The sequence below is a fragment of the Mesoplodon mirus genome, assembly GCF_964341445.2.
Source record: "Mesoplodon mirus genome assembly, chromosome: 7".
NCBI lineage: Eukaryota > Metazoa > Chordata > Mammalia > Artiodactyla > Ziphiidae > Mesoplodon > Mesoplodon mirus.
In genome coordinates, this window is record NC_138983.1 from 8,492,716 (window position 1) to 8,519,901 (window position 27,186).

A 27,186-nucleotide genomic window follows, 5' to 3' on the forward strand; every position below is an offset into this window, starting at 1 on the left:
CCCAGGCCAGGCATGGGCCTGGGAGAGAAGTGCACAGCTCCATCTGTCACACTCGAGGGGCCAGAGCCTCCCCCAAGCTCATAACTTTCCTGCCCTGTCAGGCCTGACGTGAGTTACCCTTCCTTTGAGCCTTCGTCTTTCGTGAGTGGAGGGAAGAGGGGACTGGAGTCTTTTTAAGAGACACAGAATATCCTGAGTAACCCAATAAAGTAAAAGGGAGGAAAGAAACACCAACACTCTCGTCTGTGCAACTCCCACAAGTGTTCTGGAATTCACCTTCACCCACATATGTCCAATGTCACGCCTGGCCTGGGACTCTCTCCAGCAGCAGAGCAGGTGCCCCTCAGGAGAAGACTTTTGACCTCTACCCAGGGCTTTTGGGAAGTGGCACAAACACATGCATTCGGTCTCAGTTCCCACGTCTGGCTCCTCGCTCCAGACACCCTGAGGTTTTCTCAGCCCAAAGCTTCCTTCACAGGAAGAGGTGTGGGGCGTCACAGCTACATGCCCCCCAGGGTCTAGGCCCAACGCTGGGATGGTCTGAGCCCACGCTGCCAACGGCACCCCAGCAGCAGGAAGCTGTCCCAGCAGCTGAACAAAGTGTCTTTTATTTGTGACATACAAATACAACCAATGCAAAAAGAGATCACTTTTTCCCTTTGATTCCAGTGATAACAAGTTGCTAAAGGAAAAAAAAAAAAAAATATATATATATATATATATATCAAGGAGTTTACCTTCAAAGTTTCCTCTAAAAAAAAAAACAAAGAAAACACACCAGGAAGGGTTAAAAAGAACCATACACATGTCATATACACATCTGACATCAATGAAAATAACCTGAAATAGGGTGGATACAACTAAAAAACAAATCTCAAAATTAATATTTTAACATATCCCAAACAAACCAAAAAGCCTAGTACAAAAGGCCTGCTATGTTTCTTAGAACCAAGACCTTGGGGAAATGGAGAGACTGGTGGTTGAGAACTGACAGGGTGACCCGCGGGTCTCAGGCAGCACCTCCCCACCCAGCCCGAGCCCCCAGCAGCCCTTGGGAAGTGGCACAGGCGGCTGGACAAGCAGGGCCCAACACCAAGTGCCCATCTACCAATGGGGCTCGGTGCCAGGTGTCCAATGAGGGGAGACACGCACGCTTAACTCCCTTTATGTGGGATTTACGCTGGGGTCCTCTTGGTCCCCTTGAGTGGGAGGTATCAGAAATCCATGGTCTAAGACAATAAATATTTATCATTCTCTGTCCTGTGACAGAAAGCAGGGATCACAGAAGCTCTTCCTAAATATGATTCTGTCATTCCATGATTCTTGGAAGGAGCCCTCCAATGCCCTTCCAGCAATGAAAACTCTCCCCCTTGGGTAAAATCTCCTGGGAGTCAGCAGGGTAGGGGCAAAGGTGGGCTTATTCCAGTGTAAAGCTGCAAGGCCCTCTCCAAGGGAGTGCCACGTCCACTGCTGGCAGGTCAAGAGCAACACGGGGCGCTCAGCAGAGGCTGTGCGCACAGGCGGGACCCTGGGCGAGAGGCGAGAACGGCCCCGGGGAGATCGGGGAGATGGCCGGCACAGGCAGCCCGAGTCAGGGCAGAGGGTGGGGCGTGAGCAGACCGGGGTCGGAAGGACGGACAGACCTCCTCCGGAACAACCTCGCAAAGGCAGAACCTTTGAGACGCTCCCTAAGGCAGAGCTCAAGGTTGCCCAAGGGGAGGCGGTAGGTGCTTCTTCCTGGATAAGGATTTGGTCATTTTCTTCCCTGGAAGGGGATAACGGTCTGGGGATGAGGGCAAGTCTGAGCTCTGACCCTGCGCCCTCTCTATCCCAGGAGGGGAGAGGAAGCTTCTCCCGCCCCCCGCCCGCCCGCCGCAGGGGACACCAGAGAGAAGAGCAGTGTCCAGCCAGGCTGGGGAGTGCAGGAAGGGGCTGCTGCTGGCTGGGGGCTCTCCAAAGGGGGCAGTGGCGGTGGGGGGTGCCCACCCTGAGAGCTAAGAGCACCAAGATATGAGAGGAAACGGCACTAAATAGGGCAGGAGCCAGGGGCCTTCGGGGGGAGACAAGGGGCTCCTGATGCTATTCCCCCTTGAGAGTAAGAACAGGGCTATCGAGTCGGGTGAGAGGTGACGGAGAAGAGCAGGCAGGGCTCCAGCTCTTTTCTGTGAGTAAAAATCTCGAGTCACTGCCATGAGATCAAGAGGTTAAGCTCAGGGTGCAGCCGGGTGCCAAAGCCCAGAGAAGCCCCAGTCCCCACGGCAGGCCCCATTCACACCTGCTCCTGGTCCTCTCGGCCCCTCGCTGACAGCAATGGGGAGAGGGGGCAGCCTTTCTCCCAGAGTCGGCTGGCCCCCTGGGACAACTCCACTCCAACTGGATCCGCGAAGGCACAGCCAGAAAGAGCTCCCTCGATTCCCTGTGTCATGGCACAAGACACCTTCCTGAGGTCTCCACTGGAGCATCCCATCCACGAAACAGGAGTCTCTCTACGCCCAGATCTTACACTGAGCCCATTCCTCTTTGGGAACCAGCCAGACCCTGACCCAGGGCTCCAGGACTTTCATGAAGGTGGGAATAAACACTCCATTTGCCCAGCAGTGTCTGTGGCGGGGAGGGGGACTTGTCAGGAATCCAGCTGTAGGGAAGTCAGAGAACCCACGCTCAGGGCCGAGAGCTGAGTGAGAAGGCAGCCACCGTGAGAGGATGCGCCTCGTGCCCCGGCCTCCGCCGGCTCTTCCGGCAGCCTCCTCTCCTCTCTGCTCCCTCCGGCACCCTGCTCTTCTAGGAGAGAGCAGGAGGGGCGGCGCGGACCACTCCTCCCCAGGGTTGGGGCTGAGGAGGCCACAGCTCTGAGGGCACCTGGCAAGCGGCTTGAAACCGGGGAGAGAACAGGCCTTGGAGAGAGCTTGGGAGTTCAGTGGCAGCAGCCACCACAGGGCCCGCCCGAATGGGAGTGCTGGCTGTCCCCAAACTTGGTCCTCCGGCTCAGGATCTCATAGGAGCAGTCCTCCCCACAGCAACCCGACATGCTTGGGGAAGAGTCGTCGATTTCAAATCTGCAGGCAGGCAGGAGGAAAGGGTTGGCTGTGGGCAGCTGATCGCCTTCCTCCCCAGGAGTCAGGGCTCAGGAGCAGGGCAGGGGACCAAGCCACAGGCGCTCCCACACCATCTCCCCAGTTGCCAACCCCAAGGACCTCAGAACTGAGAGCTCAGTGTCAGGACGAATGGGGCCAGGATGGGGGAAAGGACACTGGGGCAGGCAGCTGCTACCACCCAGAGGATCCCACGCCGGGGCCCAGCTCCTTACTGCAGCGCTTCTCTGAAGAACTGGTAGGCACCATGATTGTGCTTAAATACCGTTAACATAACTTTCTTCATCTGTGTGCTGAGAAGGAAGCAGAGAGAACCTTCCAGAAAGAGAAACAGGTGCTAAATCCCGCTTGCTCTCTCGTGTCTCTGCCTGCTGTCTCCTGTTTGCTCCTAAGAAGTATTCCTGAGGCCCGACTCTAACCTGTCTTGGGCACCCACAGCACTGGGTGCCGCCTTCTGTGACAGGGCTGATCAGTCCCCCACCTGACTGGCTTCTCCTCCAGGTCCTCTCTGCACCCCATTACGCAGGCGCGGAACAGGCGCTCAGAGGTGTTTGCCTCCTAGAGCCCAGTGTACAAAACCTGGAGTCATGGCAGGGCAGGGAGAAGCTTACTGAGAGGGTTCTAGACACCTATCTTCCAGAACAGTCCCATGAGCCCTGTCCCCACGGGGACGCCCCAGAGGCAGCTCCCTCCAACTGAGCGGTGCACGGACGGCCCTCACCTGTTGGCCACGAGCTGCAGGATCTGTATGAGGAACTTCCCCAGGCCTTTCCGCCGCACCTTGCTCTCCAGCTGCACTTCGTAGCTGGGGGAGGAAAGCAGGGTGAGTGTGGAGCGGCCGCAAGGCCTGCCACAGACCCAGATGGGCGTGCTGGGTTTTGCCACTGGCTGGGGTGCCTCCTCCCCTCGCGCCCACCCCCAGGCCAGGGCCCCTACCAGTACAGGACTTCATCCCCGCACTCCACGTCAAACCGGAAGTGAGAAAAGGCTACGGGAACCGAACTGTTTTCCCAAGCGATGAGGTACCAGGCTCGGTCATCTGTCATTTCCTCGCGTTTCTCTCTGTCCTTCCAGCCCCACTCGCTCTGCTCATACCTGGGAGACGGGGGTGGGGGTGGGGGTGGGGGGCAGTCAGGACAGGGACTCTGGAGCGGAGGGCCAGGCTCCCTGCCCGGGAGGGCGTGCTTACATGGTCTGCATATTGGTCTTGGTCAGGTCGAAGGCCCAGTCCACGGTGGCCGGCTCCAGGCCAGACACTCGCTTACATTCAATGGACACATTTAACCTGAGAAGAGGAAAAGGAGGCGTCTGGAGCCGGCTACAGGCCCGGCACCACCCGCTGCCCTGACAGCCTGACAACGAGGCCCGCCTGGTCTCAGTTAATCTACAGAGAAAAGCCGAGCCCGGACGTGACTACAGAAGGTGCCTGTGAAGGAACTAGGCCGTTCAAGCCGAGATTAACAACTGTCATCACCAGCCCACCACCCTGACCACAAGCCCCGTTTCCTGCCTTCCCTGCACAGCCCGTATCAGACTCAGCACTTTGTAAACTTCTGTCCCCCTCTGCTAGCTCTTAGCTCTCTCCGCCCTCTCTTCTGTACTTTGTTATAAACACCGGAGTCCTCTCTGTTCCCTCAATTCCTGCCCTTAGGCGTTTTTCCAGTGGCTTTCATTTGGAATCAAGTCTTCACTGGGCTCCCAGGGGACCTCTTCCTTCTTATCTACCCATCTTGCCTGCAAAAGCAGCTGGATGACCTCAGGCCCTTCAAGACGACTATGGCCCACATCCCCCTGAGGAGTCCTGCCCACTGCTTCCTCTGAGGACACAGTGGGTGCTCTCAGCTGATCAAACAGGGTAGATGGGGACTCACCCCATGCTCTGTTTTCCTAAACTGACGAATGATACAGGTGTTAAGGTATCGACCCTTTTTTTTTTTTTGGCTGCGCCACGTGGCTTGCGGGATCCTAGCTCCCTGACCAGGGACCGAACCTGAGCTGCGGCAGGGAAAGTGCCAAGTCTCAACCACCGGACCGCCAGGGAGCTCCCTCAATCTGCTCTTTAGGTCTAAATGAATTAAATAAATTACAGTTAAACTCCTTGGCCAAACCGTGAAATCATATTCCCCAGGTAGTGCCACATTCTGAAAGGACCGACTCGACTCCTCAGAGGACATCATCGCTGGAATCCACGGTCACCTCTGCTGTCTGGTGTGCCTTGTGAATTCAGACCTTCCTGGCTCTGAACAGCCTCCCTTTCCTTCCAAGAACTGACCATGTCGTGGCCAGGAGTGCCCCACACAGCGCTGCAACTGTCTTAGCTATAAGTTTTCTCAAGGCTGGTTTGCAAGTATAAATTCTCCACTAATCTGAGCTCCTTAAGTACATGAAAGTAGGATCACAGCCACACAAATCGCACACAATTCCAGGCACCAAATGAGCCCAGAGTCAGCTGGCAATGCCTGCTTCAGAGCTGGTCCACATTTCTGGAAGTCAGTGGGAATGTGGGTTAGGGAACATTGAGAGAGATCACAGCAAGGAATCTCTAAACTGTGTCAAAGGGCTTCCCAGAGGTGGAATGATGACAAAGCTTCTAGAGGAACCATAATGCATCTGATCACAGACAGAAAGAATAAATTAATATGATACTGTGAAATTCAGACACAGCTATGAAAGGCAAATGTAGTATCACCTACGATAGTCTTTCCTTCATAATTCATGCGTTTACATTTGTCTTATCTTGTTCATTAAAATACTCACACCAGCTGCAACTTACAGAGCTGGATACAGTTTCTGTCCTCCTTAAAACAACCCTGCAAGTTTGCCATCATCGTTCCATTTAACAGATAAAAAATGAGGCTTGAAGAATATGTTGACTTAACCAAATACAGTTAATAAAAGGCACTGTTATGATTCAGACCCATATAGCAATGATTCTGTAAAATCACAGCCCCTGTTTTTCCCTCAGCCAACAGCATCTCGGGTAAGACAGATAATGCTACCTATTTTACAAACCAAAGGAACAGAAAGTGGAAGGGGGCTTTAGTCTAGATTCTGCAGTGAACTGGATTAGTAAAAAGAACAGTAGAAATAACAACTAACGCTGACCTAGCCTTTCGTATGTTCCAGGCACTAACACTTTACATCTAATCCTCCTGACAACTCTATGAGGAAGGTACCCATTTCTGATTCGAAAACTGAGACACAGAGAAGTTAAGTAATTTGTCCAGGGTCACAAAGCCAGTAAGTGGCTTTTAACAGTTATACTATAGACCCAGGGAAAGAACACTGGACTGGGAATTAAAAGCTCCCCCCCACCTCCCCGTGGCCAGGGAGAAACTCCATAAGCTCAGACATCTCATTCAGCTTCTCGGAGCTTCGGTTTCCCTCTGCATAAAATGAGGGAGTCGGCCTAGATGATTTTTCAAGTTTGTTTCAGCTCTATGGTTCTTCGTCGGAGAGAATAACAAGTCCCACAGAGACATCAGTCTGAGATTAGGCAATCTTTGCACATTTGCAGATTCCTTTGTCTCCCTAACTGGGGGATTTTATACCAACAGGGTACTAGCCATCTTTTCTGCTTTTTCATTAATGAAGAATGAAACAATTTGGGTCTGAGGAAGCCTACTCTGGAAAGGTGAATTCCTGAAGAGACTCAAGGAGACAAGTTAGGAATGCTGAACACTCACCCATTCCGATCATATTTCTTGAACACTGGGAAAGCCTCTAATGGGTCTCCAAGCTGTGGAGGGAAAGAAAAGAGGAGTAGCACAAACACTCACCTAGCAGAGTCACAGGCTCCACCCTGAAGTACCACGCTGTGTGGACCCAAGTGGAGGCTCAGCTCCCAGGGCCAGGAGCCGCCCTTATATACAGACCCTCCATCTGCCTTAGCTCTGAAATCAAATGTAGGAGGGAGGCTCTGAGAAGAAGGCCCAACAGGGTTTTAGCTTCATTTGACGGGGTAAGAAGAGACTTTACTGCCTAATTCTAATACCGGCCTCTGGGCATAAAACCTACTCAGCACCCACCTGACCCAAGAGAGAAGACAGGTCCCTTGCTCCACTCATGTAATTGTTTTTTTAAATGATATATTTTCTTCTGATTTTAGTTTTGGCTACATGCGATAAGATTTTTTTAAAAAATTAATTTATTTATTTTTGGCTGCTTTGGGTCTTTGTTGCTGCACGCAGGCTTTCTCTAGCTGCGGCGAGCTGGGGCCACTCTTCGTTGTGGTGTGTGGGCTTCTCATTGCGGTGGCTTCTCTTGTTGCGGAGCACGGGCTCTAGGGTGCGCGGGCTCCAGTAGTTGTGGCTCACGACTCTAGAGCGCAGGCTCAGTAGTTGTGGCGCACGGGCTTAGTTGCTCTGCGGCATGTGGGATCTTCCCAGACCAGGGCTCGAACCTGTGCCCCCTGCCCTGGCAGAAGGATTCTTAACCACTGTGCCACTAGGGAAGCCCCACTCACATACTTTTGAGAGGCCCCCAACTAACCTCCCCTGGTCAAAACCCAAAATGAAAAATCATGTCCCTGCGCCACATCCTTTTAAGTGTGAATGTTTACTGAGTGGACTAAAAGAATAACAAAAACTGGGACATGAACCAGGGCAGGAAGGGTGACTAGAATCTCTCTGGTTCCACTGGAAAGCTGAGCCACTCCCAGTCAGGCCCACCGGGTGCTCAGAATCTCAGCTACTCCTCCCCCGACTGCAGCCCCTCGAAACCAGGCTGCTGCATCCCTGGCACAACCTATGGTACCTCATGGGCAAGCAATAAATGTTTGAAGGAAAGAATAAGAAAACTATACCACATTTTACCAGGGGCGTTTCCTCCCCAAAACCCTAGGAAAAATTTCTGCAGACCCTCTTCTAGTGTTAAGGAAGGAGACCCACAGAGAGAAGACGCCACTTCCACTTCAATCCACACTTCCCTGCACGCCCGGGCCAATCACTGGCCCTCCTCGCAGCTCCCTGCCAGCCAGGCTAGTTTTCCCCGGCAGCAAGGAGGCAGCAGAGGTATGGACGCGTAGTAACACAATTCTGCCACAGGGTGGCGCCAAAAGAAATCAAATTAAAAACCAAGTTGCAGTTCCAGGAGGAAGGGACTAGGACGGAGGGGAGAGTCACCCTGTTGGCGGCGTCCACTTTGGCACAGACAGCATCCATGGCTGCTCGCTCCTCCAACCGCTTCTGTTTCTTCTCCTTTGCTTTGCTCGACTTCCTCTGCAACAGGGAAAAGCAAAGTGGGCTGGAAGGCTGTGACCAACCAAAGACTTGACTTTGACTTTCCCTTTGGAGACCCTAAGGGTCAGTCTCCAATCCACAGCAGAAACTCCGGATCCTGGCTGCCGGATCCTGCTTGGTAGGGTAGGAAAGACCCAAGCGCGTCCCAGTCATGAGACCCTGGGACTGTCACTAGACTTCTCAGCTTCCCTATCAGGAAGGGTACTGACCCTTGGGACCACTGGGTCACTGTGAGGACCCAGTGAGAGCACGTGACAACGCCTGAAGCAGAGCCTGGCCCCCCAGCAGCGGCCTAATAAATATTCACTCATTCATTCCCTCCTAAGGTAGGAACAAGTAATTTTAGACACATTCAGGGCAGGTTTCAGGGAGGTGATGGCATCTGAGGTAGCGGCTGACAGCTGTTTCTAAGTATAAATTCATTCAGTAAGCCTGTTCAGTGTCTTCTGGATTCAGAAAACAAAGATCTGGTCTGGGGGCAGCCTCTTTGGGAGCTGAGTCTCCTTTCTAAGTTAGGGCTGGGCACTCTGGCTTAAGGCGACGGAGCTGTTCCCAGAAACGGCTGCTCAGCCAAGGCCAATGAGTGGGAGACACACGGAGCACCTAGTAGTGACAGGGCAGAGTGAAGGGCCCCAAGGGGTTCACCTGGGGACAGAGGCCATACTGACACGTGGCCAGCAAAGCCAAGTTGCAGGACACATAGGCAGCAGAGGAGGAGCAAAGGGAGGCTGTCCTTACACAGAGAAGCAAACTGCAAACCGCCCATAACTCCAAACGGAGCAGACCCTGTTTGGAGGCTCACGTGAGGTTTTCTCAAATCTAAATGGACCCTCTTACCCTCTTGTAAAGACTGGTAACACAGGGAAAAGAGCCCAAGCTCTGGGGTCCAACAGACCTTGTCCAAAGCCTCCTCCTGCCCTTTGCTCCCTTCGGGTCTTAGGACAAGACACAACCATTCTTTGAGCCTCCTTCCCTCATCTGATGAGCAGGGCCCTTAAAACCTCCTTTGAAGTATTAAGCCCATGAGGGTTACTGTGGCCTGTGCTCAATAAATGACACTTCATTCTCACTCCCAAGGAGGAACAGAGCAGCACAGGCATCCGGAGGTGCCTGCCCACCCAGCCCGAGTCGTGAAGGTACCCCAAAGGCACTGGGGAGGTGGCTCTGCTTTTTACCAGCCGCACTGCCTCTTCCGCCCCCACCCCTCACTTCCCAGACCTCACCGGAGAGAGGTTTTGCCACCTCCGATCCCACAGGAGCCCTGACACTGATTGGCCCAGGAAACGGTGAGTTGAATACCCAGCTGCTGGATAAATTCTACCCTCGGTTCCTCAAGGAATGACACTGCTTAACTCCTATTTCAAGCAACCAGAAGGCAAGAGCTCAGATACCAGGAACTCACAGGGATGGCTCTTCTAGGCATAGACTCGCCCAGCACCAGCTGTTTACTATCTGCAGGCTGAGCGCTGTGTAGAAAGCCGAGAACTAGCGCCCATTTCTTACCTCCCTAGAGGAACAAACAGGAGAGAATAGGCTGTCTTCATAACACTGGGATCTCGCGACAGAACTAGCCCCTCTCCACCACAAAGAGGTTTTAGATCATCCACCCTTTTTCCTCTGGGAATGTGGGTTTCAAGACAACACTGAGAGATACACTCATCTTGCAAAACACCTTCACCAACATTATCTGGTTCAATTCTCAGGGCAGAAACCATCACCTCCCTTTACACAAGAAACTGAGGCTCAAAGGGCTGGCGCGACTTGTTCGAAGTTCCCCAGAGAGTAAGTGGCAGAGGGGAGACTCAACCCCAGCGCTGGGTGCAGATTCAGTGTTTGTCCCACCAGCCACTCTGCCTCCCTCCGGGAGAGCCTACACCAGCGTCCAAGGCCTTCTCAGCTCCGCCAAGGTAAGTAAGGTCAAGACAAGACCTCAGGAGCCTCAAGGCAGCCACTTGGTGATTCACCTCTCCTTACCCTTCTGGCTCGGTAACAGCCGACGTGACACGCCTGCACAGCGCCACCCCCAGACCCTACGTCCACAATGAGGTAGGGGTAAGGGACAGGGAAACTTGAAACGGAAGGTCGCCAGGGCTGTGCAATGGGGCAGAAAGAATATGAGCTTTGGCATCAAACAGGCCAGGCCACTGTTCCTCCTGCCACCCCCCGGGTGTGAAAGGAACTCCACCTCCAGGAAAATGGGAACACAACTGCTGGCCTCACAGAACAGCCAAGGACAGGTCAGAAGCCAGCACACAATCCCAGTCGGTGCCAGCTGCCTGCCTCCTCCCTGCACGTTAGCTCTATGGCGCAGAGCTGAGGGATCAGAGGTGCTGGAAGGAAAGAGTAACTCCCAGGACCCAGAAAGCACTGAAGTGTAGGTTCCCTCCATAGCCTCTCATTTCTAAGCACCAGAAGTCATTCCTAAGCACAAGCAGCAGGAGGGCCAAGCCCGGGACTCCAGGAGATTCATGGGCTCATTCATGCAGGGGAACAGGTGAGTCAGGCAACTCTCAGTGACGCTTGGGGCCGCCATGGCCAGAGACTGCGATAATGAAAGAGCCCCTTAAGCGCTTCACTGCCTGCACGCGGGGTATGAGGCAGGCTGCGGCAGGCGGGGCCAGACAGGCAGGGGCCCTCCCTCAAACCCAGCACACGCTAGGAAAAGCAGTCTCCTACTGTTCCAATTAGCTTTGTCCTGCCTTGCGGAGGTAAGACTATCCTGCAGGGACACAGGAAAATTCTCCTAATTAAAATGGGAAATAAGCACAGTGAACAGTAAAGCTCATTGTGGTTAAGTGTCTTTCCCAAGGGAGCTTTATATAATAAAGAGTGTGGGATTCTGAGTCAGGAAACCCACATTTGATTCTCAGCTCTTCCACTTAATAGCTGTGTGACTTTGAGCAAGTTATTTACTCTCTCCAACAAGTTACTCAGTTTCTCTGAACCTTAATTTCCCCATCCATAAAATGGGGCTAACAATGCCTATACCTCACAAGACTGTTGTAAGGACAAAATGATACAATGTACTAGATATAAAAATTCCTTAATGTAAGGACTTCTGTTTACGAGGACCTACCAACGATAAACACTCTGCTAGTGCTTTAAAAAAGATGATTTATTTCAATCTTTGCAATAACTCAGCAAGGAATGCCTGCCTACTTCTTTGATGAGGAAACAGGCCCAGAGAGATTAGATAACGTTCAGGGTCACAGAGCCCGTGAACAGGATTCTCAGAGGTCTTCTGGCCACCCTCTCCCTCCACTCCCACCAGCCTGTACACTCCATGAGGTAGAGGAGAGGTCACATCTGCTTTATTTGCCGATGTACACCCGGTGCTCAGCAAACAGCAGGTACGCAGTTCATACCTGTCGAATGAATCCTCCAAGATTCAAATCCAGGTCTGAACCCCAAAGTCCATGCTCCTTCCACTACATCAGTGAAATGTGTATGACACTTGTTGTTACAAAGTGTGACATAAATGTTGTTTTCACACGCAGCTGTCAAACTCCTCCCCTTGCTATTCCTATCAAGGTAGTATCTCTCTCTTTTTTTTTTTTTGGCCGCACCTCATAGCTTGTGGAATCTTAGTTCCCCGACCAGGGATTGAACCCGCACCATCGGCAGTGAGAGCGTGGAGTCCTAACCACTGGACCGCCAGGAATTCCCTCAAAGGAGTATCTCTTTGACTGCTGGTCATAACAGTAGTTCCATGACTGCTAGGAGTCACACATAGAAATTAAAAAATAAAAAACGCCCAGATGGGGGCAGGAGGCACCTTTCAGAAAAAGGATTTGGCAACCCTTAGGTTTTCAGTATCAATGCCTCCATCCCACAAAGAATCCAGAATCCAGGGGAAAAACCCTCAGTTTCTGGCAAAGGGAGACAGAGCTCTAAATTCTAATTCCTAAAACACATGTGGCAGCAAGGGTGAAAGAACTGTGAACAGTGCTCCAGCTGATGCCGCTCTCTCAGCCCGCGGCCAGGCTGTCAAATGGAGCAAGGCCCTCTTCTGGAGGGTAATCATTAGGAACCATGACGCTCCTGACACTGAGGTGGGGAGACCACGGCCCCCACCCATAAGGAATGAGTATGATGAGAGGGTTCCAGCTCTGCTTCAGGGAGGAAAGGTCAACTTCTCTTTTGCAGAGACTAGGTAGGGGCTGTTCTGAGAAACCCATCTGTGAAGTATGAGTAATAAGATCAGGGACCTTAAGGGAGCAGCAAGGATCGCAGGATCTCTGAGGCCTGCTATTTCAACTCAACCAATGAGGAAGTGTTGAATGAGAATGGCATGTTATGCTTCTTGTGTTCTGCTCAGTCTGGAGTGGCTGATGCTGGGTAGACGTTTACCAAGTAATACCAGGGACGCAATATTTTATTTAGTTTCAACCAGACCTGGGGTCTGGGACCTTTCACTAAAATCTAGGTTAAATATGCCTAAGGTTTCCAGACTTGATTTTCTATACATGAAGTACACAGTATCCAAAAGTCCTTGTTGAAACATGATGAATGTGTTTTGACATGGATTACATAAAGTGCTTTGACATGGATAAGACAACTATTTTTGTCTAACAAGTTGATTTATTCAGTCAATAACTATTTGAGTGGAGAGGAAAAAAATCTAGATTAATAATAGGAGGGGCAAACCCAATGAGTTAAAAATAGCACAAATCTATTTTAGATGACTAAAGGCTGAGAATACAGGCAAAAATAACAGCCACTATTTAAGAGGCACCTATGTAGCTATTTACATCCACTATCTGATTTTATCCTCACATCTGTCCTAAAGGGGAGGTATCATCATTCTCATTACATCGATGAGGAAATTCAAATCCACAAAGGCCAAGTCACTGGCACAATATCATGCCGCTAGCCAGGGAAGGTGGGGCTGGAACTGAGATCTCTCTGGCTCCAAAGTCAGGACTCCCTAAAGGTGGTGGAAATTTCATGTAAAAACTAAGATACAGGGCTTCCCTGGTGGTGCAGTGGTTGAGAGTCCGCCTGCCGATGCAGGGGACACGGGTTCGTGCCCCGGTCCGGGAAGATCCCACATGCCGCGGAGCGGCTGGGCCCGTGAGCCATGGCCGCTGAGCCTGCGCGTCCGGAGCCTGTGCTCCGCAACGGGAGAGGCCACAACAGTGAGAGGCCCGCGTACCGAAAAACAAAAACAAAAACAAAAAAAAACAAAAAAAAACGAAGATACATGGTACCAGGGAGGGCCAGTTATATTTTTAGGAGAGTGACTGGTGCTACTCTAATTGGGACTTAGGAAGGTGATCTCACTGAAACATGCGAATAACTTCTGCTCGACCCTCTATCAGCACATGCCAGGAAGGGCATAAAACGCACCTCCAGGCTGCCTTGTGCAAAACAGGTGGTCACTATCCATCCCCGGCTGGGGCCGTCACCAGTACTCCTCCATCGTCCCCCTGCTCACCTTCTGCACAGCTTCCCCACCCAAAGCCACCTGAAGTAGGAAGACTACTAACAACCCAAGTAATAAGACCCACTTCGGTGCATCTGGGAGGCCTTGAAGGCAGGCCTCTGTAGAAAAGGAAGAGAATGTTTTTGGAGCAGAAGGAACCTGGTGGAAAGATTTCGAAAGAAACTGGGGAAATCAGCTTCGCTGAGAAGCCGAGTAGCGGGAAGCAGGCGGCCGGGGATTCGAGAGCCCTGCGTCGGGGTTTGGCGCCCAGTCACTGCCCGTGTGACCTTGGCTGGGTGCCTTCTTTTCTCTGGGCCTCGGTTCCCTCCAACCCAGTGTAGGCCTAGGATATGGGAAGCCGCGAAGCCGGTGACAGCGGGGTGATGGGTGACCCCTGGGGGCGGGGGGGATACCCAGGGACCGCGCGGGGGTAGAGGGGAGGCCAAGAAGATAACACGTCCTAGAGGAAGGCAAGGGCGGGCACGACGCGAGAGGCGGGGGGCACCAGAGGGGGTGGGGCCCGGAGACGGGGCTCCCCAGGAGATTCCCGGGCTGGGCCGGGCGTCGGGACACTAGACTGGGGGAGTCGAGTCATGTGGGGGCTGGGGGTCACGTGAGGCCGGAGGGGTTCGGGGTCACGTGAGAGGGGGTTCAAGGAACAATGGGGGCGCAGGGGACAGGGTAAGCGGGGGGCCCTCCCGGCCCTCGCGTCTCCTCTCCCTCCCTCACTCACCCCCATGGCGGCAACGGCGGCGGTGGCCCTCAGCTCCTCCTTCTCACACTTGCCAGCAGGGAGGCGGCAACGGCGGCAACGGCTGCGGCAGCGATACCAGAGCGGCGGCGGTCCCCGCACGGCGCATGCGCCTCGCGGGCTCCCCCTCGAGCACTGGCGGGCACCGCGCCGGCGCAGAGCCCGGGGAGGGGACGGGGAGTTGGGGGAGGGAAGGCGCGCAGGTGGAGAGCCGGGGAGGCGGGCGGAGGGTCTCGCACCCGAAAGAGGCGGGAGGCGAGGAGCAGCGTCGCTCTAGGAATGACGTAGCCCGGGCCCGCCCCCTCCTCGGTTGGCTGTGTCTGTAGCTATGGCAACGGCCGCGCCGCCCCGAGAGAAGTGCGCCGTTGGGCAGCTGGGTGGGTGGCAGCGCCGCCTCTGCGCTCTGTTCCGCTTCTTCCCCGCCCGCCTGGGTCAGCCTGCGCAGCAGCCACCTTCCCAGACAACCAAACGCGTCACGACCTCTGAAATACCAGTCCCTCCTACAACCCTCTGGCCCAGGGGAAGTCTTTGGAAAATTCCCACCTTCTAGATCGTGAACTCTTGAAATTCCTTTTCTAACCAGAGTCATTCATCCTTCTTCTAACCATTCATTCACCCTCCATTCATTCGCTCTCTCAAACACGGACTAGCACTGACACCTACGCTGTGCAGAGCCCAGGGGGCACAGAAAGGAGCAACATGCCATCCCAGTCCAAAACTTACTGTTTAGAGGTGAGACAAGCATGTAACAACTGTTTACTGGAGAGTGGAAGGTGCGCTGTGAAAATGAGACATTAGGCGTCCTGAACAATATTAACTTCAGTCGATCCCAGCAGAGCAGTGTGACCCCCACTTGACCCGCATCAGAATCACCTGGGGAGCCTGTGCACTGTGCACACCCCGGGACCTCCCCTAGAATCTCCAGGGGTGGAGCCAGAGTCTTCTCTTCTAGGACTTCCCAGATAGGGTCGTACTCATGAAAATCGGAAAACCGCTGCCCAAGACAAGCTTCACAGGCTTTGTCAGGTTTTGCTCATTATCCCATCATCAGTGTTCAGCACAGGGGTGGCCCCCAAACAGCCACTCAAGCAACAATGGCACTAACCATATGCTGGGCGCTGTTGCAGGCGGCAAAGAAAATGCCAAACAGAAAAGGCACTGCCGTCACAGAACTTGTATTCTAGAAGGAAGAGGCAGATAATAAACTAAATGAATGAACCGGTAAAATACGTAACACGTTAGATGATATAGGTTCTATGGAGGAAATAAAGCAGGGAAGGCAGATGGGGAAAGTCAGGTTTATAGTTTTAAACTAAGATGTTCAGGGAAGGCAAACAAAAGGTGACATTTGAGTCAAGATCTGAAGGAGGTGAGGCTACCTGGGGGAAGGGCACTGCAGGCTGGGGGTACAGCTAGCGCAATACTCCCCAGCAGGTGCATGATTGGAATGTTTGAAGAACTACACGTAGCACAATGTGGCTGAAGCAGCGTGGGCCGGTGGGAGAAGGGTGGGAGGTGAAATCAGACAAGGCAGGAGAGAATCATTTAGGGCTTGTATGTTTTAAAAGACTTTGGCCAGGGCACTTCCCTGGTGGCGCAGTGGTTAAGAATCTACCTGCCAATGCAGGGGACACGGGTTCAAGCCCTGGTCGGGGAAGATCCCACATGCCACGGAGCAACTAAGCCCGCGTGCCACAAATACTGAAGCCCACATGCCACAACTACTGAAGCCCGCATGCCTAGAGCCCGTGCTCCGCAACAAGAGAAGCCACCGCAATGAGAAGTCCTGCGCACTGCAACGAAGACCCAACACAGCCAAAATAAATAAATAAATAAATATATTAAAAAAAATAAAGACTTTGGCCAGGACTAGAGCAAGCTGGGATGCCATTAGAGAGTTTGGAAGGAGTATTAGGACTGGCTTATGTGCTCATAGGACCTCCTGGCTGCTGGGTTGAGAAAAGAGTGTAGGGGCAAGGTCCAAGGAGAGGCAGTGCAGAGGCCACTGCTACAATCCAGGCGAGAGTGATGGTGCTTGCAGCAGCTGGTTGGCAGCGGAGGTGGGAGAAAGGTTCAGGATGTGGATGGATGCTTGTTGAAGGTAGAGCCAACAGGACGTGCCTATGGACTGGATGTGGGGTGTGAGGGAAAGAGGAGAGTCAAGATAACTTCAAGGTATCTTGTGCTACTGGAAAAATGGAGTGACTTCAACTGAGATGTGAACAACTTTGGAAGGAGCAAGGTGGGTGGGGGAGGGGAAGATCAGGACTTCAGTGTTGGCCCCGTCGGGTATGAGACTTCACACAGTTCCCCGACCAGGGATCAAACCCATGCCCCCTGCAGTGGAAGTGCGGCAGTCTTAACCCCTGGACCACCAGGCAAGTCCCTTGAGATGTCTCTTTAGATATTCACATGGAGATGTGGAGTAATCAGAGTCTGGAACTCAGTGGAGAGGTTCAGGCTGGAGTTACAAATTTCAGCGCCATCAGGTCTGGATGGTATTTAAAGCTGGATGAGACTGGGTGAGACCGTGGAGGGAATGTAGGTGGACTAGAATGAATGACTCTTTGGCCTACATCCCATTCCTGGTTCAGAAAATCTGGTTGCTAGCATGCCGGGGGCCAGAAGAGGGAGCTAAGGGTGGGAGGAGGGTGGCCCAGGTAGAAAGAGGGGGCTTCTGAGCTTGCCCTTGTAGGAGGAGGAGGAGGGGAAGGAGGCAAGCAGATCCCAGGGGAGGAAAAGGTATTTGCCAGCCAAGGAAGCATGAAAGGGTGGGGCAAGGGGATTCACAGAGGGAGGAGGGGCAAAGTGCAACTCCCCACCCTATTTTGGCTTCTTTTGTCTCTTCACCCACAATGAACTTCATGGTCAGCTGTTTCAGGGAACAGATGCCCACCACTGTGATGCCCTGTGCCCTGTCTCTTCTGCCACTCCTCACTCTTGGGTCCATCCTCCCCAGGCTGCAGGGATTTGCTGGACACCAGACAAGGCCCGGGAGGTGAGCCCAGTAGGCCCTTGGGGAGGTGACATCACCTAGGCCCCCAAGAGGCCTGAGAAGGCCCAATGCCCTATTCCTGCCCCACAGCAGTGTCCTTCTCCCTGGGGGGCTGCCCCCAATTCTGGACTCTCTCCTGCTCAGGGCTTCCTTGGTCTCATGGGGTGGAGGACAGAGCCTGCTTTGGAGTCAGACCAGCCTGGGTTTAAATGTCCTTTGTGCTACTTCCGTCCTCTGTGACTTTAGTCAAGGTGCCTCGAGTTTCCTTATTTATAAAGTGAGACCACCAATAGCAGTCATCTTCATCATCGGCATCATCTTCCAGGCGAGGTGGTGAGAATTCATGAGATTAAATGAGATGAGGGAATTCCCCAGTGGTCCAGTGGTTAAGACTCCGTGCTCCCAATGCAGGGAGCCCAGGTTCGACCCATGATCAGGAAAGTAGATCCCACATGCATGCCGCAACTAAGAGCCTGCATGCTGCAACTAAAGATTCCGCACACTGCAACGAAGATCCCATGTGCCGCAACTAAGACCCGGCACAGCCAAATAAATAAATATTTAAAAATAAATAAATAAATGAGATGATGTTGCAAGGCACCTGGCATGGCCTGGGGCAGGAAAGGAACCCCTTCCCTGGGACAAAAGTACATCTCCCACCCCTACACACCCCCCACCCACCCCCACACACCCCACACACACCCCCACCCACGCCCCACACACCCCCACACACCCCACACACCCCCCACACGCCCCACACCCACCCACCCACCCCCACACACCCCCCACCCACCCCTACACACCCCCCACCCACCCCCACACACCCCACACACACACCCTTCACCACCCTCCGTCCCTTCTCTGCCAAACCTCTGCCCCTAGTGCCCAGGCTGTTGTCTAGGCCGGACTCATTAGCTACGCCCTCCAGCTCCTGTGCATGCAGGGAACCCAGGCGACCTTCTCCACCCTCCTCTGACCTCTCAGGATGGGGACACTGTCTCCCCTCTCTCCCAGGCCCTGCACCCCTCCCATCTCCTTCCTGGACTCCCCTTCCTTCCACGACAGCCGCTCCCCCAAACACCGTGCTTTGCCTTCCTCACTCCACAGCTCTCAACTGCTCCGGACTATTTATTCACTCACACGCTAGGCGGAGGCCCGGGGGCTGCCTTACACTGTAGTCTTGCGTGCTGGGGAACAGCCTTGGGAGATAGCCCTGCCCAGCAGGTGGCCTGTCCCGGCACTCACAGCACAGTGGGGGACGGATGGGCAGACTTTGCACCCTGTGATCAGCTGGCCAAGGAGAGTCCTTCCATTTCCCAAAAAGGAGAAAAGACAAAAAGACCAGAAAAGAATCTGAATGCACTTCACCCTCCCCTCCCTGCCACCTGCAGAGCTGCTGAGCCTCCTCCCCTCAGGGTCCTTCCCTTCAGTTGCCCCGCCCTCCCCCAGCCTTCCTCAACCCTGCTCTCCTGCTCTGCACCTCGCTCCACCCAAAAACCTTTGGAGAAAGCAGCCTTCCCTGTCTCTACCTCCTCCTCGCTTCTGACGCGGCCGCTCTCAAGCCGCTGCAGCCTCGCTTCTGTTCCCACCACCGCCCCAAGGAAGCCTCTCCCGAGGCCTGCAGCAGCCTTGCTACCTGCAAGGGACACGTCCCAGTCCTGATCCTTCGGGGCCTCCTTGCCACATCTGGCCTGTTCTTCTCTCCCCTTTGCTTGAAACACTCTTTTTCTTTGGCACTTGTGACCGCATACGTTGCCCTTTTTCTAACATGCGCATCTGGTGGGCCGGTTACAGCCCTCGAGGCTGCAGGCTCTGTTCAGGGTTAGGGACTGCATGCTTGGTGTTGCCCGCTTGGCAAGGGCCGCATCTCCCCGCCTTTGGACACTCTTTTTCCTCCTCACCCCTGGGGTCCCAGCTTAGATGAAAGAAGCCTCCTCTCACTCCCCTCACTCCTGCTGGCCCGGGCGCACTGCCTGGGTCTCCTGACGCCTTGTTCTCCCCTGCTGCACCCTGCCATCTCCCCCACAAGACTGTAGGCTTCCTTCAGTTGAAGGCTGCGCTCCTCTCCCCCGCTGCTGTTAGCGTTCCTAGATACAATACACAACACGGGGGCAAACTGAAACTCACTCTGCACCTGAACTTCAGATTTCACTGGGTGTTCGTGTTTTTGTGTGCTAAATCTGGCAACCTGAACTTCTGAACTCCCGGGACCCAGCTCAGTGCCTGATATAGAGCAGGTGCTCAGGAAATGTTCATTGAAGGAATAACGGTGCAGTGGTGGTACCAGGCACCGGTGCTGTGGGGCGCAAAGGAGAGGTAGCCGGCTCCCTAGAGGAGGTGACACCCGAGCCAAAGCAGATGGAGATACTAGGTCATGGCATCAACCAGCCCCTCCGTGGGGATGCCTCCTGTAGTGGGTTGAATAGTGTCCCCAAGTCCAACCCCTGGTGCCTGTGAATGTGACCTTATCTGGAAATAGGATCTTTTCAGATGTAATTAAGTTAAAGATCTCAGGATGAAATCATCCTGGATTCAGGGTTGGCTTCTAAATCCAAGGACCAGCGTTCTTATTACAGAAAACAGAGGAAGATTTGAGACGCACATCCAGGGGGAAGATGGCCATATGAAGACAGAAGCAGAGATTGCAGGGAAGCAGCTGCAAGCCAAGGAATGCCAAGGGTTTCTGGGAGTCATCAGAAGCTAGAAGAGAGGCACGGAATGGAGGCTGTCTCAGAGCCTCTAAAAGGAACCAACCCAGCTAATAACTTGGTTTGGACTTTTGGCCCAAATTAATTGTTGTTGTTTTAAGCCATTCAGTTTGTGGTAATTTGTTATGGCAGCCCTGGGACACTAATAGACTCCCAAGGCTCCATCTTTCCCAAGTTCAATGCGTGAGACTCTTCCTTCATGACCCTTTGCCCCATAGTCCCTTCTGGTACCAGATCTCTTATCCGGCCTGCGGTAGCCAGCCACCCAAATGGCCCCAGTGACTTTCTGGTATTCATGTCCTTACATAGTCCCCTCCAACACTGAGTAGGGCTGACGTATGTGACAATAAAATAATTCTGAAGTGACAGGGTGTGATTCCCAAGGTCAGGTTATCAAAACTTAAGACCAAGCTTCTGCCTTGGTCTCTTGCATTGCTCCCTCTGGGGAAAGCCAGCCGCTATGCCGTCAGGATGCGCAAGCAGCACCATGGAGGTGAGGAACTGAGGCTTCTCACCAACAGCCAGTCCCCACTTGCTGGCCAAGTGAGTGAGCCACCTTAGAAGATGATTGTCCCACACTAGTCAAACCTTCAGAGGACTGAAGCCCAGCCAACACCTTGGTAGCAACCCCACGGGAGACCCCGAGTCACAGCCACGCAGTGAAGTCATTCCTGAGATTCTGACTCCCAGAAGCTTTGGGTCCTTTGTTACACAGCACTATTGTGGCATCACTAATACAAGGCAGTTAAACGTCATACTTGTTACTCTCAACTTCAAGACCCACAGGCCCCACCCTTGGCATTAGAAGTCAACAGAAGGCAACAACTGGTGTCTGGGTTTAACAGTGACAGCTGGCCTCATCAGCCTCAGGGCTTGTTAGGAGGCCAGGTAGTCATCTAGTCTATCCCTCCTTGACAGTCAAGGCCGCCAAGGCCAGAGAGGGGCCCAAAAGTGGGAAGGGGGTGAGATGTCCTGACTTGGAGGCCCACGGCCTCTTAAGGTCTTGGTCCAGGTAAGTCGTGCCCAATCTGAACACACACACCCCTGAGCCCAGAGGCTGTTGCCCCATGTAGTAGTTTTGCAGGGCTGCTGTAACAAGGCACCCCAGGCTGGGTGGCTTAAACAACAGAAGTTTATTGTCTCACAGTTCTGGAGGCCAGAAGTCCAAAATCAAGGTGTTGGTAAGGTTGGTTCCTTCTGAGGGCTGTGTGAGAAGGAGCTGTCCCAGGCCTCTCCCCCTGGCTTGTAAATGGCTGTCCTCATGATCACGTGCTGTTCCCCGTATATAGCTGTCTGTTCCAAATTTCACATCGTAATAAGGACACCAGTCAAACTGGACGAGGGCCCACCTATTGACCTCACTTTGATTATCTCTGTAAAGATCCTATCTCCAAATAAAGTCGCATTCCGAGGTACTGGGGGTTGGGCCTTCAACATATGAATTTGGGGGAGGACACAAGTTAACCTATAACACTCTGGGGTCCCCTCTTTACGGTCCTAGTCATTCCATAATTTGTTGTTTCCTGGCCTCTCTCCTTCTCTCTGCCTCTTCGCCACTCATTCTGTGCCCATGACAGGCATTACTATCCCTCCTGGCATCCTTACTGCTGAAGCAAGGTGCAGACTCAGCGTCCTCATCAGCAGTCTCCAGGCAACCTGTCCACCAATATCAGCTGGTTAAGACTTTGTAGAGGAGAGGGAGGAGTCAGAGGAGATGATGGACAATAAACGCTTGTTGAATGAATGACTGCATACATCTAACCTGCAAAATCCATCCACTTGTCTGTCTGTTCCAGGTTATCTGTCTCTGCACTGGACCACTAGGTCCAGTGAGCCTGCTTTCCACCAGGAACTGCAGCCCTCTTTGCTTGTTTTCATCCTCGGAAATGTGGGCACCTGGAGGCTGTGACTTCAGGGCTATAACCCAAGTCTGCCGGGGAAGAGAACCTCCCTACCTGCTTCTTCTGTTTGTAGTTCAGCCAACAAATATCTTTGAATACTCTAGTGCACAGAGGGTGCCAGGGGGATGGGGAGGGCAGCAGAGGGCAGGGTTGCCTGTCTACCCAACAGCCATATTTCCTTCTTCCTTGCTAACAAAGCCCCAACTGCTCAGGTGATGGGTGGAGATCCCTGTATGTCATGGCAGGGGACTGGCTTAAGGGGCACAGGCCTGCTCAAGAATTCCTGAAAAAGGTTTTTCTCTTTGATGAAAGAGACATGCCAAGGAGAAAGCCCCTGCTCTATGTCCCTTCCCTCACACTCTGGAAACTGTCCTCCGAGGGTGGGATGCTCGGAGCAGCTGCAGCCATCTGGGGACCATGAGGGGGAACCTTCTGATGCATGGAAGAAGCAGAGCTGAGAGATGAGAAGCACCTGAGGCCTCGGTGACCACTGAGCCATGTCAGTGGTGACACTGACCTCCACACTTCTTAGGAGAAACAATAAAATGTCCACTTTGCTCAAAGCACCATCAAATGATGGTGCCTCTTGGAGCAGCCAAATGCATCTTAACTGGAAGGATATGGACACAGGGATATAAAAAACAGACTCTGGCATCAGCTGGCTTGAAACCAGTCCCAGTTCTGCCACTTCCAAGCTTTATGATCTTAGGCAGATCATCTTCCGAAGCCTCAGCTCCTCATCTGCAAAATGAAGATAATTAGAATACCTACCTCACAGGGCTACTGCGGAGGAAAATGAGATAATTTCGGCAAGCATTTTGCACACTGTGGTTGGAACCTATGAGCATTCAATTTGTTTGTTACTCATCCACTAATTTATTCAACAATAGTTATTGAGCATTCACTATGTACTTGTGCTAATCTAGGGTCTGGGGAATATAGCTGTGAAAAAAGAAATAATAGGCACTCACAGAAGTTGGCATTCTCTATTATTATTGTAAATCTTTGCCTACAAGGAGATCCTAATACGTTGGTAAAATCAGGGGAGATTTGGCAGAAGTGATTTCCTGGGACGTGGCAGTGTAGGTACCTGTGGAGTGAGAGGGGCTGGGGGTGCACAGGTGAGTAAGACAGATGCCCTGCCCTCTCAGGACTCACAGCCTCAAGGAGGAGACAGACAGGTAAACAGGTATGTGGTCACATTAGAGTGTGATCAGTGCTGAGATGGGGAGGAGCAGAGGTCCTAGACAGGGTGAAACTGAGTTTCATTTTGTGAGGCAAGTGGGAATTAGTCAACAAGGAAGGTGGGCATCCCAGGTATCAGGAATCGCATCTACAGACTCCAAGAGAACTGCAGGTTGTTGGGCATGGCTAAAGCCTAAGTTCAAGTGGGGTAATGTTGAGAGATGTCTTATTTCAGAGGCTGTGGTTGCAAGTGACAGAAAACTGAAATCAACCAGGCTCCAGCAATCAAAGGAAGGTACTGGCTCACGTGACTAAAAAGTTCAGAGGTTCAGTGGCTTCAGGTAAAGTTGATGTCACTGGGAAACCAGTTTTTTCCCATCTCTTTGTGGTGCCCTCCAGGCTCAGCTTCCTGGCCTTCATCCCATATGTGTAACATGCTGATTGGGCCAGCTTAGGTCTCTAGTCCACTTCTGAACCAATCATGATCTCCAGGGCCTTGGGAAAGGCTGACATTGGGGTGGGATCAACTCCACAGCACCACATGGATCCCCGAAGGAGAAAGGCAAAGGGGGAAGGGATATCAGGAGGCCAGATTTTGAAGGAGATTATCAAAGGATAATGAAAAGCAGCGGATTGACTTGATTAGATTGGATGTGAGAAAGATTGCCCTGGCTGCTGAATAAAGAATAGATTAGAGGGGGCCAAGAGAGAAGGCAGGAGGGCCTGCTGGGAGGCTGTTTCATTCACCGGGTGAGAGGGAGTGGCCGTGGGGGAAGAGACTGACACAAATTGGAGGCTGCTGGACTCGGAAGTGCAGCAGAAGGAGGAGTCCAGGGCGTTTCCTAAGTTTCTGTACTTTGTCCGGGACTGGTGGGAAGAGGTGGGCAGGCAGAGCAAACGGGTAGTCAAGAGGCGGAGCTCCATTTCGGACAGGCCGAGCTTGTGGTATCTGACAGAAAACTGAGCACAGACGTCCAGAAGGCAGTTGGTTGGGTATGGGGGTCCAGAGCCAGGGGCAGGGGTCGGGGCTGGAGATGGAGGTTGCAGTGTCCACAGCCCAGGGAGTTAAGGATGTAGCCTGGGACTGAAGGATCTACAGCAAGGGTTTGGAGACAGAGAGGATGGGCGCCAGGTGGGAGCTTATGTCCAGGAACAGGGGTAGCCCTCTCTGTCCGTCCTGCCCAGAGGTGGATTGAGTCCAGGTCCGTCAAAAGTCCTTTGGGGGCTTCCCTGGTGGTGCAGTGGTTGAGAGTCCGCCTGCCGATGCAGGGGACACAGGTTCGCGCCCCGGTCCGGGAAGATCCCACATGCTGCAGAGCGGCTAGGCCTGTGAGCCGTGGCCACTGAGCCTGCGCGTCTGGAGCCTGTGCTCTGCAACGGGAGAGGCCACAACAGTGAGAGGCCCGCGTACCGCAAAAAAAAAAAAAAAAAAAAAGTCCTTTGGGTTTAGAGATGACAGCCACTAGTGACCTTGGCAACAGCAGTCTCCGTGGAGTGGCAGAGGGTGACACAACACTGCAGTGGGTTGCAGAGTGAGTGGGAGGTGAGGACAAGGATGAAGGGGTGTGAACAACTCTTTTAAGAAGCCCAGCTTTATCTTTATTTTTTAATTTTTTTTTTGGCTGCACTGTGCGGCTTGAAGGATCTTAGTTCCCCGACCAGGGATTGAACCCATGCCCCCTGCAGTGGAAGCCCAGAGTCCTAACCACTGGACCACCAGGGAATTCCCTAAGAAGCTCAGCTTTTTAAAAAAAAAAAAAGAGAGAGAGAGAAAAGGTAGCACTAGCTTTCAGTAGCCGTAGCTGAAAGGAGTAGCTAAAGGTGAAACTTGGGATGGAGGAAGGGGTGTGTGTGTGTGTTGGTGTACATGGGGGATGGGAGTGTCTTGGGATGGAGGGCCTTAGGCAGGTTGACATGCCGAAGGGGAGAGAATAATGAGGGAGGAGAGGTAAATGAGGACCAAACGTGTGTGTGTGTGTGTGTGTGTGTGTGTGTCTCTCTCTGAGAGATGCAGAGCCTGGGAGGGAGGTTGGCCTTGAAGGGGGATGGTACACCTACAACTGGAGGTGCGAGGGAAGGAGTGAATCTCTGGGTGCAGGAGCAGGCCTTAGAGGGGTTTCCTCCCAGAGGCCTCTATTCTCTCTGGAAGCGGAAGGCAAGGTCATAGGCTAAGAGCCATGCAGCAGATGGGGTGGTGGAGGAGGAGCATGAGGGGGGCAGGTTGGGGGAAGCAGGAAGGGTGATTGTAGCCAAGCCAGGAACCCTGGATGTGCGCCCTGTCACAGCAGAGCTGGCCAGCGGAAGCCAGCAGTCCCAAGGGACTGGCCAGGTATGGGGCATGCAAATAGGTGGGCCGGGCCAGGGTCTGCAGGGTGGATGGGGTATTCTGGGGCACCAGGTAGGGCTCAGCAAGTAGTGAGCAGACCTGTTCAGCTGGATCAGATACAGGCTCGAAAGGCCTTGAGTACTGGGCTGGGAGAGGAGAAGCTCCAACTTTGTCTGGAAGGTAACAGTGAACCATGGAAGGTTATTGAGCAGGAGTGAGACCTGATCAAAGCAGTATTTGAGAATCTGTATCCAGCTATGTTTGTGTGTTGGATTGGCGAGATCAGACCAAAGGCAGGAACTTGAAGCGGTAGACAAGTCAGAGGGAGGCTGTCAAGTGTCAAATGTCTCAGAGGAAGAGTTTTAGCTCCAGAGGCCAGAACCAGGAGCTTCAGGTGGCAATGGCCTTCAGCTGGTCCACAGAGCATGGGCAGCCTCACAGATAAGTGAAGGGTGGTTTTCTAGCCTAGCTAGGGATGTTCAAGAGGGGACCCCTGCTTCAAAAGGAAACCAGCATTGATGGAGACTCCAATTACATTCCATGTGAGATGATGTTGGATCCTCCCAACAATCAGATGAGGTCAGCGTCATGGTTCCCTTTGAGAGAGGGAGGGGCTAAGCCTCGGAGAGGCCAAGTGACTCACCTCAGGCCACACAGCAAGCAAGAAGCAGAGCCAGGACTCACTCCAGGTCTGAGCTCCTTGACCTGCAGTGCTCCTGCACTTTCCCTGCGGTTCCCCTCTCCTCTGCCATTTCTCTAGGGGTTTCCACTCCACCCGACTTTGTTCTGGGAGGTTCTGGGTGGCTCTGGGCCCAGGAGACGTGCTGGGGATTGGATCTAAAGCTCAGTTGGCCCCAGATGATCTTGACTGCATGCACTTGCCCCAGGAGCATGGGCTCCTCAGGGTGCCGTGCTCAGACTCCCTGGGAGGACATTTGTGGCCAAGCTGAGGTGGGACCCCTTGGTCCACACTGTCACCACTAGAGGGCGCCAGCTATTGCCCAGGTGAGCGTGAGGGGAGGTTCCTTTCCTGGCTTCCGGAGAAACAGAGGGGACTCCCAGGTCGTGAAGCTGCCCCCTCGTGGCTCCAGGGAGCCCCTGTCACCTTCTCGTGTCTCCCTGACCCTTCCGCCCTAGCTCCTGCTCCGCTCAGGGAGTCAGCTTTCGTCGGCGTGGGTGACAGGAAGCCTGGGGTCTCCTTGCTGACCTCCCGCCTGCTTCTGCTCTGCCCGCCCCCAGCGCCACTCACAGATGTGCTGGCCTGGGCTCCTTTAGCGCCCCACCCCCCACCTCACGTAGCCACAGTGCTGAGGCGATGCCAAGCACCGGATCGTCACCTCTGTCACCTTCTCTCAGCCTCTTCACAGCCCCGGGTGGGAGGGTGGGCCAGTTCAGGAGATAACTAACTGGGCCCAGGAGGTCAGTGCCCTGGGCCACACAGCCTGCCAGTGAGCCCCAGGGGCCTGGGAGGAGTTGAAGTGCTCTCTGGGCAGGCTGAGGGCGTGAGGGAGCGCCCCCATGCTCCTTTCACACTGTATCCCACCTTCTCCATTTCTCCAGCTT

At 53.3% G+C, this 27,186-nt stretch overlaps 1 protein-coding gene across 1 annotated transcript; it reads right to left on the reverse strand.

Moving 5' to 3' along the window:
• Nucleotides 1-592: 592 nt before the first annotated feature.
• NAA40 (N-alpha-acetyltransferase 40, NatD catalytic subunit) lies at nt 593-14,751 on the reverse strand. The gene is made up of 8 exons (XM_082626534.1): nt 14,491-14,751; nt 8,216-8,311; nt 6,779-6,831; nt 4,282-4,377; nt 4,029-4,187; nt 3,814-3,897; nt 3,308-3,385; nt 593-3,056 (listed from the first exon to the last, which is right to left on the reverse strand). Exons 1-8 carry the CDS (start codon nt 14,494-14,496, stop codon nt 2,915-2,917), a joined length of 714 nt encoding a protein of 237 aa, XP_082482660.1. The 5' UTR covers nt 14,497-14,751; the 3' UTR covers nt 593-2,914.
• Between the last annotated feature and the right edge of the window lie 12,435 nt (nt 14,752-27,186).

Coding starts and splice junctions, on each gene's coding strand:
- NAA40 (XM_082626534.1), bottom strand. Junction 6,832..8,215: donor AAGTGGACGCCGCCAACAGG/GTGACTCTCCCC, acceptor TTCCCTCCACAG/CTTGGAGACCCATTAGAGGC. Junction 3,898..4,028: donor GGGGATGAAGTCCTGTACTG/GTAGGGGCCCTG, acceptor TTCCTCCCCCAG/CTACGAAGTGCAGCTGGAGA.